Genomic DNA, 18,038 nt, shown 5'->3' with positions numbered 1-18,038 from the left:
AATTAATAAACAGGAAATGAAGACATATGAAGAGCTGCACAAGCAGATCATATAAACTTATAAATTATACAGGAATATACAGAATATCTATACATCAATATACTGTATTATAGAGCACAAATAAACCACTTTAACATAAGGCTCCTTTATAATGAGTTTTATAAAGGAGCTTATTAATGGTTATAAATTTGTATAAAGTTGTAAATACTTTAAAAAACATTTATAAGCAGGTAAAAAAACATATAAATAGAAAGAAGAACAGTGACAGTGACTTTTTTAACATCTGTAATAAAATAATATAGAAAGTCACTTTATTTGTTTAATATTTAAAGTTTTAAAGTTTTTATAGTTAAATTAATAAAGTTATTAACAGAAATGTTAATTCTGACTGATGGAAAAGACAAAGTAAGATCAAGTAGTAAAATCTGAGGTTTAACAGTATAAATAAGTGTAGAATCACTATTTGGTAAATGACAGGCCACTGTTAACCTTTCTATTCATGTGTTGTGTTTATAACCTAATTAATAACCATTAATACACTTCTTTTTAAACCATTTATAAACTCTTTATAAAGGAGCCTTATTTTAAAGTTATACCTATAAATGTAAATATATAGAGATATATAGGTGGAATATAGGACATTATACAACACATATGGAACATTATAGAGCATTATGTATGTAAATATGTAGCACATATAAATATTTACAGTATTACAGAGTGTGAATGGAAGAATATAGAGAGCATTATAAAGCACATATGGAATATATAGAGGATGATAAGGTGAATATTTGGAATATTATAAAGCATTATAGAGCACATATGAGAGTTATTACAGAGATTATTATTACTGTATTATTATGGAGTGTATATAGAGCAGTGTAGATCGTTGTAGAGCAGATATAGAGCTCTATAAATCTGTTATTGATTGTATTTGTGCTGTAGTGACTGTGGCAGGCGGTCAGGTGGTGGTGATGGGAATAGAGTGTATTTATTTATATATAATGCGGTGTGGAGTGTGCGTGTCATTAATCTGAGTAATGGCAATGTAGCACGGCGGAGAGGACGCCGCGGCCGGTACAGTGACAGGGACAGGGACAGGGACAGGGTGTCATTGCCGGTTTCTGCTTACAGGCGTGTCGTACGGGCTTCTCCTCGTCCATCACTCACTGTCTCCACGGCGACGCGTCCAGACGACAAGTGTCGACAAAAACAGGCCACGGCTACAGAACCGTAAATAACACAGATACCGCCTGCACTGTGATTACCTACCACACTAACCACCTACACCAGCCTGCACACACACACACACACACACTCTCTACACACACACTAACACACACTCTACACACACATGCATTCACTGATGCTCTCACACTTTCAGGGCTGAAGACAATCAAATCTTTTTACTGTAATCAAGTGTAAAAAGTCTTTGTAGTAGAGTAAAATCTGTTACTGCAGTAAATAAAGATAAAATCCTGATAATAATCCTGAAAATAATCCTGATTACTGGAGGAACTGTGGTGGAGCAGATGTCCACATATTTCTGGCCACTGCAGTGTTTTATTATTATAATTATTTTTTTTATTATTATTATTATTATTATTATTATTATTATTATTATTATTATTAGCGTCTGTGTGAAACTGGGTAAGATGCTAGCTCCTGATGCTAACGCTACACAGGTTGCTAGTGTTTACAGACAGTGTTAATTAGAGGATATTCTGTTAACCTTTGATAACAATAAAGGAAACCGTTAATTAGGAGAAATTTCACGTAATTGAACAGCTTCCAGCTACAGGGTCATGGACACAGCACTTCCTGGTACCTGGAGACAGCACCCGGAGGCGGGGTGAGGAAGGCGGGAGGTACTCTAGAAGTCTTAAGGGTCATGGTCAGGGGAAGTTCAGAAACCGGTTCATGGCCAATCGGTGGAAGTGTTTCCTGCACGGGGTTTACTGGGGAGGCAGGCAGGGGTCGACTCCACTAAAACATTAGAGCCGATCTCCTACAGCTGTATCCGCTGATACTCCGGGACAGGTGGGGGCTCTGCAGTCGAGAAACTCTCGGTTAGCATGGGAAGAGGTGGACTTTGGGCCGCTGAAGGTAACGATGTCTCGGTTGTAATGGGGTTGTAGTGGGGTTGTAATGGGGTTGTTGTGGGGTTGTAGTGGGGTTGTTGTGGGGTTATAGTGGGGTTGTTGTGGAGTTGCAGTGGGGTTGTAGTGGGGTTGTAGTGGGTTTGTTGTGGGGTTATAGTGGAGTTGTTGTGGGGTTGTTGGGGAGGTGTTGTGGGGTTGTAGTGGGGTTGTTGTGCGTGTAGAAGGTATTAATTATGATGCCGCTGCTCTTTCTTTCTCTCTAATGGTAGAGAGAGGTATGGAGAGTTAAATCCAGCTCAGATAGATGGTCTCTCTCTCTCTCTCTCTCTCTCACTTTCTCTCCTTCTCTCTATCACTCTTCCTGTCCCAATTACACTCTATATCTCTTTTTTTCTCACCCACCACTAGTCTTTATTCTTCTACACTCCATCTCTCTATCTCTACCCACTATCACTCTCTCTCCCCTATTCTCTTTTCTTTTTTACTCTATCCATCACTCTCTCTCTCTCGCTCTCTCACTCTACCACAATCTCTATCTCTCCCACTGCTATTCTTTCTTTGTCTCTTGGACTCCATATATCTCTCCCTTTCTCTCTCTTTTCTCTCCCATCATCACTCTCTCTCTCTCGACAGGTAGTGTGCGTGTGTGTATGTTTATGATGATGTGTGTATCAGTGTGTACGTGTTTATGCTGATGTGTGTATCAGTGTGTGTGTGTGTGTGTGTGTGTGTGTGTTTATGCTGTTGGTGTGTAGGAGGTGAGAATTAGGCCGTGCTGTAGTGTGTGTGTGTGTGTGTGTGTATAGTGTAAGTGTGTGTGTGTGTGTATAGTGTGTGTGTGTAGTGTGTGGTGATTGTACCCAGCATGCTGAGCTGTAGCGAGTGGGCGGAGCTGTTTATGGTGTGATGCGTGAGGAGTCTATCGGCAGCGTGGCGATTTTATTTATACCTCCTGTGATTTTATTTACTTTATAGATAATTAATATTATATCAATATAATCTATAACATCACTTATACACCCCTCCCAACATCAGTATCACCTGTAGGATGTTATAGGGCTTATTGATATTGATATTAAATGTGATAGTAATAGTATCAGTAATTATATAGGTGCTGTTATTAATAGCAAGTTGTTTCACTTGTGTTGGAGGTAATTTTATTAAAATTACAGCTGTTATTAATAAGGTTACTGGCAATGCTATTAATGTTATTGTGTATATTACTACAGTTTGAAGGGCTGTAGATGTTGGACAGGATGTCATGATGTCATAGGTGATATTCCTGATTTTATAAGTGATATTGTAACACAGTGGAAGAGACTGGGAACCACAGTGTAAAATGGGTTATGGGTAATATTAATGTTATTACAGGTTATTACATGTTTCCTATATCTTTGGTGTTATTATTACTGTAATATTACAGGTGATATTTTTATACTATTATTCACCCTGAAAGTAGGCGGGGCTTTTTGAAATTTTGATTATGTAAATTGAGTAATTAACGATCATCACTTAAACGTAGCGTTTACTGCAGAACCTACAGCACACTGTACAGCGCCCTCTAGTGTTTCACAGTGTTACTGCAGGAGCACTACGGAAAACAACAACAACAAATAAACAAACAACAAAAATAACAAAACAACTTAAACTACTGAACACATTGAGTTTAGTGTAGTTATTATCAGATCTCCATGTTTTATGTCGATGGTTGTTTGATTGATGGATTTCTGTAGACCTCCGTTATTAAACGGTGGTGTTTCTGATATAGTGGCCGCTGGTAAGCGCGGTAAAAAAGAATAAATATCTGTAATTGATCAGCAGCAGCAGATTGCAGCGGCTGATCACTGCGCTGTACAGTGAGTGAAGATGAAATAAATCTACAGTGTGAATAATTTAGCGCTAAACCCGGCGGCTGCAGAGCTTTAGCTTCAGGCGTTTCTCCTGCAGCTCTGATTCCTCAAGACCATCATCTCACAGATAAACCCTCCATTAAACCCAAGCCTGAACCCAGAACCAGCTACTCATCAATACCCAATAACTAACGCAACTACCGGAAAACAACACCTACAGATACCAACACTACCATTCAACCACACATCAAACCAGGATCTGATATCTTCTATTCTAGTGTACAGAAGTAAACAAGTGTTTATTGAGGGTGTTTATTGACTAATATCTCCTATTCTAGTGTAAAGTAGTGTTTATTGAGGGTGTTTATAGACTAATATCTCCTATTCTAGTGTATAGGAGTGTTTATTGAGGGTGTTTATAGACTAATATCTCCTATTCTAGTGTATAGGAGTGTTTATTGAGGGTGTTTATAGATTAATATCTCCTATTCTAGTGTAAAGTAGTGTTTATTGAGGGTGTTTATAGACTAATATCTCCTATACTAGTGTATAGGAGTGTTTATTATTGAGGGTGTTTAAAGACTAATATCTCCTATTCTAGTGTATAAGAGTGTTTATTGAGGGTGTTTATAGACTAATGTGTCCTATTCTAGTGTATAAGAGTGTTTATTGAGGGAGTTTATACACTAATTTCTCCTATTCTAGTGTATATAGGGTGACCAGATTCCAATTCAACAGATGTGGGACAAAGACTATTTTTGTGTGGGACAATGTGGGACACCAATGCATCGAGGCAGTCGAAACAAATAAAAAATGTGTGTAGCCTATATGTATGTATGTATGTGTGTGTATATATATATATATATATATATATATATATATATATATATATATATATATATATATATATATATATATATATGAAGAGTTTGGTTCCAAAACGCTATAAATCCATTTTTATCAATTTGAGTAAAAAAGGGTTTTCTTTAGCAAGAAAGTGGTAGGCTGAAAACCACCGTTTTCTGTTTCAAACTATCAAATACCATACTAAGGTTAAAATAACACAAAAAAATCAAATCAAGATTTTAATATTTAAAGATTTATTTTGAAAAATAATTCGTTTTTTCGCAAAACGCAATAAATCCATGCCAAGTTTTTTTTTTCAAAATGTCTTATATATCCTTTGGCATCAATATATATATATATTTTACTAATTATGTGCAAAATACAATACTAAATAACAGTAAATTGTACATCTGAATATAATAGTTTAACCATTGGGCCTAAAAACACAAATTTTAAAACATTTCTTTTCAAAAAAGTGCAAAATTTCATTAATGAACAAGACATTAACACTATAAAATCCCCAAAATCACGTTACATTAATGTGCTGTAGTGTAGTGTAGTGTAGTGTAGTGTGGTGTAGTATAGTGTGTGTGTGTGTGTGTGTGTTTGTGTGAACTGCAGATGACAGCGGGCATTTCCCCCCTCCTGAATGCCTCATTTTCTTTACCTTTTCTCGTACAGGAGACTCTTTTGATGGCTTTCTCTTTTTTTTTCAATAACTGCTTCACGAACAGGCTCCTCTATACCATCAAAACCGCTCATTTTCGCGGACTTTGAGAGTGAAAAACGAAACTGAAAGTAGGCTACACGAAATACCGGCACGCTCAACAGCGCCCGTGTTTACATAAGATAGCTCGTGGAATGCTGCCCTGTGATTGGATGAGTGGAGATGTGGCGTTCTGCGGGAAAACAAGACTGGCGTTTATCGCGTTTTGGAAAAAAAGAGAGAAAACAGGGCAGCACGCCCCCTGCTGACAGCCTTCACTGCTTTCCCCACACAGCCGTTTAATAAATGCCAGATTACAAAACACGCATTTTAAAACTGGAGTCTGATTGCCACTAATGCGGGACAGCGTCTCAATTTGCGGGACGCATGAAAAGTAATGAAATTGCGTGACTGTCCCGCACAAAGCGGGACATCTGGTCACCCTAAGTGTATAGGAGTGTTTATTATTGAGGGTGTTTATAGGCTAATATCTACTATTCTAGTGTATAGAAGTGTTTATTATTGAGGGTGTTTATAGACTAATATCTCCTATTCTAGTGTATATGAGTGTTTAATGAGGATGTTTATAGACTAATATCTGCTATTCTATTGTATTGGAGTGTTTATTGATGATGTTTATAGACTAATATCTCCTATTCTAGTGTATATAAGTGTTTAATGAGGATGTTTATTGACTAATATCTGCTATTCTAGTGTATAGGAGTGTTTATTGTGGGTGTTTATAGACTAATATCTTCTATTCTAGTGTATAGGAGTGTTTATTGAGGGTGTTTGTAGATTAGTATCTCGTTTTCTTGGTGCAGATGTCGAGTGCTTTGTGTGGACAGATTTTCTTTTTGCTAAATGTTGTTTTTTGTACCTAACTAAACAGTTTTAATAACAGTGTTTGCAGATTCTGAGCTGGTTCTGTTTGTGTTTAGGTTTCTGTAGCTGCTGTTTTTCGGAGCGCTGCGGTTTTTCCCCAGAAAGAATAAATGTTTTCTGACTCGGAGGAAAGGTTCAATTAGCATATTTGTGGTGAAACTTGTTGTAACGCCCTCACACAGCATTTTAAAGATTTCTGAGGGAATTCTTGGAAAGTTTTCGGCTCTTTTCTTCATGTTCCGGTCGTTTCCGCAGAGCTGCCGGGTGTTTATTTGCAGTCTGGACGTGTTTAACAGCGTCTGATTGGTGTAAATAAAGCGTAACAGTGTAGGAACTGATCTCAGGGTAGTTTAAACTCAAGTCCAGAAGATAAGAAAGAACTGACAGGAAATGAAGTGGGTGGAGATCCTGTCTGTATATCTATGGATCATCTTCAGTCCTGCTTTTACTCTTCATTACAGGAAGTTTATTAGTCTAGCTTTACTGAGATTAATGAGATCCTGCAACCAGAGACTCAACCTTTACTGAACACTGATCACTCCGCCCTCTATTCCAGCAGGACAATACTCAATCAATATTTATAGATCAATAAATGTTACACTAAATATCAGAATAAATTTATAATAATTTATTGATATTAAAGTTTTTCCTGCTCCCGGGTGCAGATGATTTTTTGATGTTCAATCAATTAACCTTTATTTCCACTTGGGTAAAACACTCAAAGTAACCCTGTTTTTTAATGGAGCAGAGCATTTACAAAATTAAAGAAACTGAAAAATATGTTTAAATTATAAAAACAAGCAAACTGTATTTTACAAATACAAAGATTTAATTAAAAAGAAATAAAATGATTTAAAATAAAAGGAAATGCAGACAGACTAAAATATAAAGCAATAAAATAAAGACATAAATAATTAGAATAATAAAATATAAACACAATTAAAGGAATAGAGGACTAAAATAACAGCAAAGTTATAAAAAAGGTAATTGATGATTATAAATAAATAATAATAAATTATAAAAAAGTATAAAAAATAAAATAATAAAATAAATGAAATAAAAAGGTCAAAATTAAAACCAGGAATAAAACAAATAAGAGATTAAATGAATAAAATAAATAAAAAGGGAAAATATAAAATTAGATTAATAAAAAGACAAAAATTAAATTAAATAAATTAAAGAGTAAAATAAAACTCAGGTAAAACAGGAGCAGGCTGTGTGAAGGTGGTTAGAGAGTAATAGTTAAAAATGATTTAGTGACTCATGTTAAGGTCGGTAGTTTCAGTGTGTAAATTATGGGATGGTGCTGAGTGATCGGTCTGGCGCCGGTTCTGGTTCTGGTCTCGGGGAAACGCTTGGCCTTCATTCCTCACCTTCTACATCTCTTTATCCGTCTCTCCTCGCGGCCCAATATCAAAACCTCATTTCACACAAAATAATCAGCACCTTTAATTAACCCCCGACCTTCACTATCGCTCACCATCCCCACGGCTATGCTCACAACCGCCATAACATTACAACCGCCTCATTACCACGCAGAGCGACAGAGAGAGAGAGACTCTGATTTTGCTATTTATAGGTTTATGTTGAGTGAACATTTTTGTTGTATTCTATAAACTACAGACAACATTTCTCCCAAATTACAAATAAAAATATTTAAGTCATTTAGAGCATTTATTTACAGAAAATGAGAAATGTCTGAAATAACAATAAAGACGCAGAGCTTTCAGACCTCAAATAATGGAAAGAAAACAAGTTCATATTAATAATGTTTTAAAAGTTCAGAAATCAATATTTGGTGGAATAACCCTGGTTGGTTTTTAATCACAGTTTATTTTCATGCATCTTGGCATCATGTTCTCCTCCACCAGTCTTACACACTGCTTTTGGCTAACTTTATGCTGCTTTACTCCTGGTGCAAAAATTCATTCAAGCAGTTCAGTTTGGTTTGATGGCTTGTGATCGTCCATCTTCCTCTTGATTATATTCCAGAGGTTTTCAATTTGGTAAAATGAAAGAAACTCATAGAGAGAGAGAGAGATAGAGGGCGAGAGACAGTATGTATAAATAGAGAGAGATTCTGTGGGTATAATAAGTTATGGTGTTGACAGTGGCGGCGGGCGGTGTGACCCACAGGTGGCGCTGGTCAGATGAAGAGTCCGGTGGAAGTATTGAGATGTAACGCTCCATCACCGGCGCGTCCAGCATGAAAAGGTCTTTGGCCATTATAACAGAAACGTCTGAGGCTATCGGTCCAATTAGAGCGGCGCTGAGTGTCTGACTGTGAGGATTTAATACGGCGGGGTTTAATTCTGGAGTCGGGTCGGGTCTGAATACCAGCTCAGAAATCCTGTTAATAAAAGCGTATTTTAATCATCAGCTCTGATATAAAGAGGGGTTTAATTGTATTATAATAACAGCTCTGTGTCCCTGTGAACACTGTCCAATTACTACTGTTCATTTCCTCATTTCCTCCCAACTGCAGAGCATTCAGGAAAAATACGGGAATGAACGCCGGAATATTTACTGATGAACGCTGAAGCTCATTTTATTCAGTATTTACTTTACAAATATCTATATTTCACATATTTATCAGTTTATTTTTCCTATTTTTAACGTTATAAAAAAATAAATAAATTAAAAAAATATATATTGATTTATTCTACACTAGTTTATAGAATTTTCATAATGTAAATTAACAGGAACGTTGTATTATTATGCTATTAAATTATCATAAAATGGTTATTCAAAAGGGTAGTTAGGTCTGAGACAATACATCATCATAAAAAAAAAAGTGTTCCTCTGTCTTTTAGCCAAATAAGCCAATCACTGATACTGATCAAGAGTCAGACGCCACATTAAACCTTCTGCACAAATCTGGTGATGAATGTTTGTGCAGGTCTTCTGTAATGTTCTGCGTTATACAGTATATTAATATATAAATTAACTTTTTAGGATCAGCCACATTAAAACACTGTGTAACAGTGATAGATTCACTTTTGGTGGAGTTAAATGTGTTTAATCCGCTGCAGTGTTTGCTGGTTTGTGTGGTTTGTAATGGTGTTTGTTAGCTCTGCTGTGTTGCTGTGCTAATAGCTACTCACTGTGTTGAGTAAAACATGTACCCTGGAGAGGGTTATCCTGTTAGTAGGGTTAAACTAAGTAATCTATTCTCTTTCCTCCAGTAGACACATTAGTCTTCCACCTTCTACGCATATACTAGATTGATTTAGAAACTGCAAATGAACGAGTCGAGCTGGTCTCAGGATCGTTGGGCTGATAAAGTTCCTGTAATGAAGAGTTAATAAAACTCTATGACTTTTGTTGGAGGGCAATAACGTATCCGTGTGTGTTTGTGGTTAAGTGTCCAGAAGGTCTGGTATCACAGTGTGTGTGTGTGTTTGTGGGGGGGGGGGGGTGATTTAATGTGATGGCAGATCTTCACCTTTACTCTTCAGTAGATGTAGAGATATGATCTTAATTAGCTACATTATCCTCACAGCTAAAGAAAGAAATGTCAAACACCTGAACACTTCAGTAACTATCGCTTTAACTCCCACACTGTGTGTGTGTGTGTGTGTGTGAGGGTGTAATATTGCAGCCGGGTGTCAGAACTCATCTGTGAATCTGTCATTTCAGCTTCGTTCATTAAGTGTGTGACCTCCAAAAGAAACGGCGTCCTCCGCCGGCCGGCGTTATTTTTAAACCTCAGCCTTTATTAAAGCGCAGGACACACACACACACACTCTCTTGTGGAGCATGGGCTGCATGTGTGTGAGGTGTGTGTGTTGACGTTCAGACAGGGCGGAACGATATTGGCGGGAACACTCGCTGTTTTAGCGCTAACGCTATCTGACCACTCAGATCTCATTAATGAAGATAATATATGTAAATCAAAGTCATTTATGCAAATGAGGCCACAAATGTGACACACCCCTCCACCTGTTTTAACCTGTTTTAAAAACTGAACTTATAGATCTGATTACTGATATCAGTTAATATCAATAGTCTGTATTGGTAATAAAAAATCAATTATTAAGGGAAATTAAAGACAGTGTTAAAAACAGAATCACTGATCAGCTGAAGGTTTTAGTAGGGGCTCTCATGTCTCAGGTGGTTGTGATGGTGCTGATAAGTCATTTCTGGTTGCCGTGGTGATGTTGTTGCTGTGGTGATGTTGTTGCTGTGGTATTGTTACATAGATGCTATTGTGTCATCAGTCAGTGGTTTGGTGTTGCTCAGTGTTTGCTGGACAAGTGTTATGGTATTGGAAAGTGATTTTTGTTGTTGGGTGGTTGTCATGATGTTGCTTAGTGGTTGCTAGGGCCTTGCAAAGTGTTTTTAGGGCCGATCACTAATTGTCTTTCAGCCCAATCAGCCAATCACTGATACTGATCACATTGCAGGTCTTCTGTAATGTTCTGCGATATACAGTATATTAATATATAAATGGACTTTTTAGGATCAGCCACATTAAAACACTGTGGAAAAGTAATAGATTCACCTTTGATGGTGTTAAATGTGTTTAATCTGCTGCAGTGTTTGCTGGTTTGTGTGGTTAGTGGTGTTTGTTAGCTCTGCCGTGTAGTTGATGAGTGTGGTATTCCACGTGTTTGCTATAGTGAATCGTGAGGGTTAGATGTTTGGGTGCTACAGGGTGGCAATACAACTGCCATGGTCTTCCTGGTGGTTGCTCAGGTGTTGCCAGTTTGTTGCTGTGGTATCTCATGTTGATTTTTGGTTCCGTTTAAAGCCCTCCCTTTTTTAGCAGACCACTCCCCCCTGTTGAGCCTCATTTTCTTCTTTCATTTCTGTTCTATAAGATTTGATTCCCTGTCTTCATCATTTCCTGACATCCGTATAAGATATATAAGACATTATCTCCCTCCATCCCTCTGTCAGCCTGTAACCCAGTCTAGCCTCCTCTCTCTCCCTTTCTTAGTGCTGTAATGGAAGGGCGAGAGACACCTGCGGGCTGTTATAGCGGAGAGAACGAGGAGTGATAGAGCGTAAATGAAAAGATCAGAGTGCTTTCTGTCTGCACTCGTCCATCCAGAACGAGAGAGAGAGAGAAAGAGAGAGAGAGAGAAAGAGAATGAAAGAGAGAGAGAGAGAGAGAGAGAGAGAGAAAGAGAGATGCTGATCAATATCTCTTGCTCTCTCGGCCACTGTAATGTTTCTATATGAGTGAAAATTAATACCAGTGTTTTAATGACCAGACCACCGGCTCTGACCACACCCCCCCACCGACCGACCTACCGCCGGCCAGGAGAGAGAGACTGGGCTACATGACAAATGGGAGGAGCCTTAAATATGAGTGTGGCTACCTGAAAATAGTACCTAGTTAATTAAAATGCATTAAAAGTGGAGGCGTATGTAGTAATATAAACTGGATCAGAAATTATTAATAAGGTGTTCAGACATGGGGGAGCTAGCAAGGTAGGGAGGTATTAAAAAGGAGGGAGGAGTCTGAGAAATGAGGAGAGCTGTTGATCTAAAAGGAGGAGGGGCTTGAATATGTGAAAGGGGTGTGGTTTGTTAGAGCAGGAAGAAGGAAAAGGGAACTGGAAGAGGAGTGATCTCTCACCAGGAAGTAAACTACCTGAACCCACCCTCTGAGTGTTTCTATAGGCCATCATCCTCAGAGCACACCTGTAATCATTTACATATCTACCTGAGACTGAACTACCTGCCCAAATTTCAGCAATGAGCTCTTATAACTGAGTATACTACTATGGGATGTTATGAGTATATTATGGGATGTTATGAGTATATTATGAAATGTTATGAGTATATTATGGGATTTTTTATATCAAGAATATATTATGGAATATATTATGAGTATATTATAGGATGTTATGACTATATTATGGGATGTTAAGAGTATATTATGGGATGTTATGACTATATTATGAGATTCGTTATATTAGGAATATATTATGGGATATATTATGAGTATATTATGGGATGTTATGACTATATTATGAGATTCGTTATAGTAGGAGCATATTATGGGATATATTATGAGTATATTATGGGATGTTAAGAGTATATTATGGGATGTTATGACTATATTATGAGATGGGATGTTATGAGTGTCGGGGTGGTGGTGATGTCTCTGGAGGAGGAGCTGAGCGCTGTGCCCCTCCCCCCACCTGTAGAAGAGACACGTGATTGGTTCTGCTCCGGCGGCGTGATGTTCGGTGCAGATGGTGCGGGAGGTGATCTGTATTCACCATGATGCTCCGACTGTGGGAACAATCCGCTTACTGACACTTTAAACGCAGAGTGGATCTCATTCAGAACAACAGCCTCCCTCACTGATCCACAGCAGAACCTGCAGAACATCAGAACCTGCAGAACATTAGAACCTACAGAACAGCAGAACCTGCAGAAAATCAGAATCTGCAGAACCTGCAGAATATCTGAACCTACAGAACATTAGAACCTGCAGAACATCAGAACCTGCAGAACCTACAGAACCTGCAGAACATCAGAACGTCCTGCCTCTCACTGATCCACATCCTGCACTGCTGATTACACCATAATAGATTATTACAACCCTGAGACTCATCCACTCACACACACACACTCACACTCACACACAGACACACACACTCAGACTCACACACACACACACACTCACACACACACACACACACACTGACACACACACACACACTCTCACACACACACACACACACACACACTCACACTCACACACAGACACACACACTCAGACTCACACACACACACACACACACTCACACACACACACACTGACACACACACACACACTCACACACACACACACACACACACACTCTGGACCATCACACAAAGGAAGATCAGACACATCAATGTTGCCCCGGCAACAGACTGCAAATATCCTCCATGTCCTCAGACAGCCGTACAGAGAGACAGATGGACAGACAGACGTGTGTTTGGGCAGACAGACAGACAGACGGTGTGTGAGACTGATGTGCTGCAGAGCTGTGATGTTTAATATTTAATGTGCTTCTCAGCAGTTGATGATGTCATTGTATTGTATCATCATGATAACGGTATTGCCATGGTAACTGTATTGTGATTAGGATGTCATCATGGTTTCAGTAACCTCTTACTCATGCTAACATTATCGTCATGTTATGGTATCATTATACAGTATAACAGTATGGCCAGGGTTATGTATCATTATTGTAATGACATTATCATGTTGTAGTGTTGTTATGGTAATTGTATGATCAGACCATGGTTATGATATGATTATAGTAACAGTATCATCATGAAAATGTTATTGTGATTATGTCATGGTAATGGTATTATGATGAATACTGTAGATTAATGGTTACACTATCGTCATGGTAGTGGTGACTAGTGATGGTAGCTGTGTTGTAATTATTGTATGGTCATAATCACATTATCATCATGGTAGCAGTGTTGCCGTGGCTACAATATTGTGATGGTTTCTGTAATGGTACAGATGTGATAAAGATATAGTGATGATAACAGTAATTTTATAGTTACTGTAATGGTATAGATGTGATAAGAATATAGTGATGATAGCAGTAACGTAGTTACTGTAATGATATAGATGTGATAAAGATATAGTGATGATAACAGTAATTTTATAGTGACTGTAATGGTATAGATGTGATAAAGGCATAGTGATGATAACAGTAATGTCGTAGTTACTGGAATGGTATAGATGTGATAAAGGTATAGTGATGATAGCAGTAATGTTGTAGTTACTGTAATGGTATAGATGTGATAAAGATATAGTGATGATAACAGTAATGTTGTAGTTACTGTAATGGTATAGATGTGATAAAGATATAGTGATGATAACAGTAATGTTGTAGTTACTGTAATGGTATAGATGTGATAAAGATATAGTGATGATAACAGTAATGTTGTAGTTACTGTAATGGTATAGATGTGATAAGAGTATAGTGACGATAGCAGTAAGGATATAATTACTGTAATGGTATAGATGTGATAAGAGTATAGTGATGATAACAGTACAGACTGGGTGTTGGTATGGATACAGTGACTCTGGTGCTGATGCAGAGCGCTGGTTCTGACAGCTCCTCCAGCCGCCGTCTGCCAAGAGACATCCAGACAGTGAGTGTGTTAACGTCTGCTCTTCCTGTCTGTCTGTGTGTGTGTGTGTGTGTGTGTGTGTAGATGCGATGCTGCTGGTTGCCGAGCGACTGGAGGGACCCTTTAACATTGAGGCGGTGATGGAGCCCATCGACGTGAAGATCTCAGAGGCCATCATGACCATGCAGGACAACAGCATGCAGGTCTCAGCCAAGGTAACACACACACATACACTCACACACACACACACACACACAGACACACACACACACTAAAACACACGCACACTTATACAAACACACTGGCTAAACGTCAGATTCAGATGAAACAACAAACAACTCCAACAATTTTTCACAGCAGTGCAGTAAACCACCACGTCTCGCTGCCCAGAATGTGTGTGTATTTGTGGTGTGTGTGTGTATAGTGTGTATTAGCTTGTGTGTGTGTGTGTGTGTGTCTATAGTGTGTATTAGTTTGAGAAACCTCCAACCCCCCCCCCCTGCGGTCGCTGAGGTCGGCCCAGGAAATGAAACACAGCTTATTCCAGGAGACTGAGACGCAGGAAGCAGCGGAACCAACGGCCCCCGACATTCTCCATGTTTAGAGGAACAGTGTGTCTGTGTGAGTGTGTGTGTGTGTGTGTGTTTGTGTGTGTGTGAGTGTGTGTGTGTGTATGTGTGTGTGTAACTGAAGGTTATAATAAATCGTCCACTTTGTGGTGAGACACGTTCAGCAGGACGAGCTGCAGATCCTCCGGTCTGAGGGATCGTTAGCGCTGACAGCCAGCCTTCTGGGAAAAGGTCTGAAGCGGCATTCCGGGGTCCGCTAGTCACTGACCGCTATTCACTTACTGCTAGTCACTTACCGCTAGTCACTGACCGCTAGTCACTGACCGCTAGTCACTGACCGCTATTTACTGACCGCTATTCACTGTCCGCTTGTCACTGACTGCTATTCACTGATCGCTATTCACTGACCGCTAGTCAGTGTCTGTTACTCACTGTCCGCTAGTCACTGTCCGCTATTTACTGACCCCTAGTCACTGACCGCTATTCACTGACCGCTATTCACTGATCGCTAGTCACTTCCTGCTAGTCACAGTCTGCTAGTTACTGTCCGCTAGTTACTGTCCGCCAGTCACTGATCGCTAGTCACTGTCCGCTAGTCACTGATCGCTAGTCACTGTCCGCCAGTCACTGACCGCTAGTCACTGTCTGGTAGACACTGACCGCTAGTCACTGTCTGCTAGACACTGTCTGCTAGTCACTGTCTGCTAGTCACTGTCCGCTAGTTACTGATCGCTAGTTACTGATCGCTAGTTACTGATCGCTAGTTACTGATCGCTAGTTACTGATCGCTAGTCACTGTCCGCTAGTCACTGTCTGCTAGTCACTGACTGCTATTCACTGACCGCTATTTACTGACCGCTATTCACTGTCCGCTAGTCACTGACCGCTATTCCCTGATCACTTGTCACTGATTGCTTGTCACTGATCGCTAGTGACTAATCGCTAGTCACTCTCCGCTAGTTACTGTCTACTAGTCACTGTCCGTTGGTGACTGTCCGCTAGTCACTGATCGCTTGTCACTGACCGCTAGTTACTGTCCGCTAGTCACTAATCGCTAGTCACTGATCGCTATTCACTGACCGCTATTCACTGACTGCTATTCACTGACCGCTATTCACTGACTGCTATTCACTGACCGCTAGTCACTGTCCGCTAGTCACTGATCGCTAGTCACTGTCCGCTAGTCACTGTCCGCTAGTCACTGATCGCTTGTCACTGATCTCTAGCCACTGATTGCTAATTCATCATGAAGGTGTTCTATGAAGTCAGGGAGTTTAAAATTCTTCCTTGCCTAGAACTTTGAGGCAGAGCCAAACTACTGAAACACAACCCCGTACCATAATCCCCACCTCCACCAAACTTTACACTCTGCACAGTACAGTCAGGTAAATACCTTTATTCTGGCAAACCTTTGGTTTTAATAACCGGTTGATCCTCCTTTAGCAGCAAAAACCTCAACCAATCGTTTCCTGTAGCTGCAGATCAGACCTGCAGAAAGGCCAGGAGGAATTCTGGATCATTCCTCCTCACTAAACTGTTTCAGTTCAGTAATATTCTTGGGATATCTGGTGTGAATCTCTCTCTTGAGGTCATGATGCCACAGCATCTCAGTTGGGTTTAGGAAGTCAGGACTCTCCAGAAGGCGTATTTATTTATTTTCTTCTATTGAAGTCGTTCGGTTGTTGATTTACTTTTATGTTTTGGGTCGTTGTTCTGTTGCATCATCCATCCTCTGTTGAGCTTCAGTTGGTGCACAGATGGTCTTAAGTTTTCCTGCAAAATTTCTTGGTAAACTTGGGAATTAATTTGTCCGATGACGGTAAAATCCGTCCAGACCCTGAGGCAGCAAAGCAAAGCAGCCCCAAACCATGATGCCCCCTCCACCATGTTTCACAGTTGGGGTGAGGTTTTGATGATGGTGTGCTGTGTCTTTTTTCTCTACACATAGCGTTGTGCGTTTTCCTTCCAAACAACTCAATTTTGGTTTCATCTGTCCACAGTATATTTAGCCAGTAGTGCTGTGGAACATCCAGGTGCTCTTTTACAAACTTCAGATGTGCTGCAATGTTTTTTTTGGACAGCAGTGATTTCCTCTGTGCTGTCCTCCCATTAACTCCATTCTTGTTGAATGTTTTCTTTATTGTTGATTTGTCAACAAACATGTTAGCATGTGCCAGAGATTCTACCTCAAGTCTTTGATCATTCTGCGCTGTGCTCTTGCAGTCATCTTTACAGGACTTTACCACGCCTAGGGAGAGTAGCAACAGTGCTGAACTTTCTCCATTTGTAGAGCGTCTGTCTTACAGTGGACACATGCACATCAAAGCTTTTAGAGATACTTCTGTAACCCTTTCCAGCTTCATGCAAGTCAAAGATTCTTGAACGTAGGTTTTCTGAGAGCTTGATCTTTTGAGCAAGGCATGATTCACATCAAGCAATGCTTCTTAAGATCAGCAAACTCAAAACTGGTGCAGCTTTAACCATCACATCCAATCACAGCACATGCTGCCTTAGCTCTTAGAAAAGTCATTAGCGGAGGGGTTCACATAAGTAACAGAGTGAACACAGTGTTTATAAACTCCAGCAGCACTGCTGCACCTGATCCACACAACTATACACAACTACACAACAATACATAACTACAGTGTCCTGCTGATTAAAGGTCATAAATCATAACATGTCATAATGTTATGATTTTTCAGGTCATTTCTAATCTGTGTGTGTGTGTTGTTTTGTGTGTGTGTGTAATTGTAGGTGTTTCAGGGATGTGGTCATCCGAAGCCGGCCGGACTGAGCCGGACGTCCCGCGGGATCTCGGAAAAGGGTTTTAACACTCGTTTCCGACCGTACAGCCCAGAGGAGCGTCCCACCACCGCCGCCGGGACCAGCCTGGACCGACTGGTCAGTATTACCGCCAGGGCGAGTGTGTGTGTGTGTCTGTATAGTGTGTGTATAGTGTGTGTGTGTGTGTGTGTGT

The 18,038-nt window shown here is 39.7% G+C and overlaps 1 protein-coding gene across 2 annotated transcripts in view; it reads left to right on the top strand.

The window, feature by feature from the left end:
• gpc6a (glypican 6a) overlaps positions 1-18,038 on the top strand; it is a 141,944-nt gene that overhangs the window by 90,345 nt on the left and 33,561 nt on the right. For both annotated transcript variants that reach the window (XM_022674918.2, XM_022674919.2), the window contains exons 5-6: positions 14,577-14,707; positions 17,816-17,962. In XM_022674918.2, coding sequence (XP_022530639.2) covers positions 14,577-14,707; positions 17,816-17,962 — 278 coding nt within the window. The remainder of the gene's footprint in view (positions 1-14,576; positions 14,708-17,815; positions 17,963-18,038) is intronic.

This window comes from Astyanax mexicanus, chromosome 21 (genome assembly GCF_023375975.1).
Source record: "Astyanax mexicanus isolate ESR-SI-001 chromosome 21, AstMex3_surface, whole genome shotgun sequence".
Classification (NCBI taxonomy): domain Eukaryota; kingdom Metazoa; phylum Chordata; class Actinopteri; order Characiformes; family Acestrorhamphidae; genus Astyanax; species Astyanax mexicanus.
The sequence above is the reverse complement of the archived record's forward strand: the minus strand, read 5'-3'. Positions and strand labels throughout refer to the sequence as shown.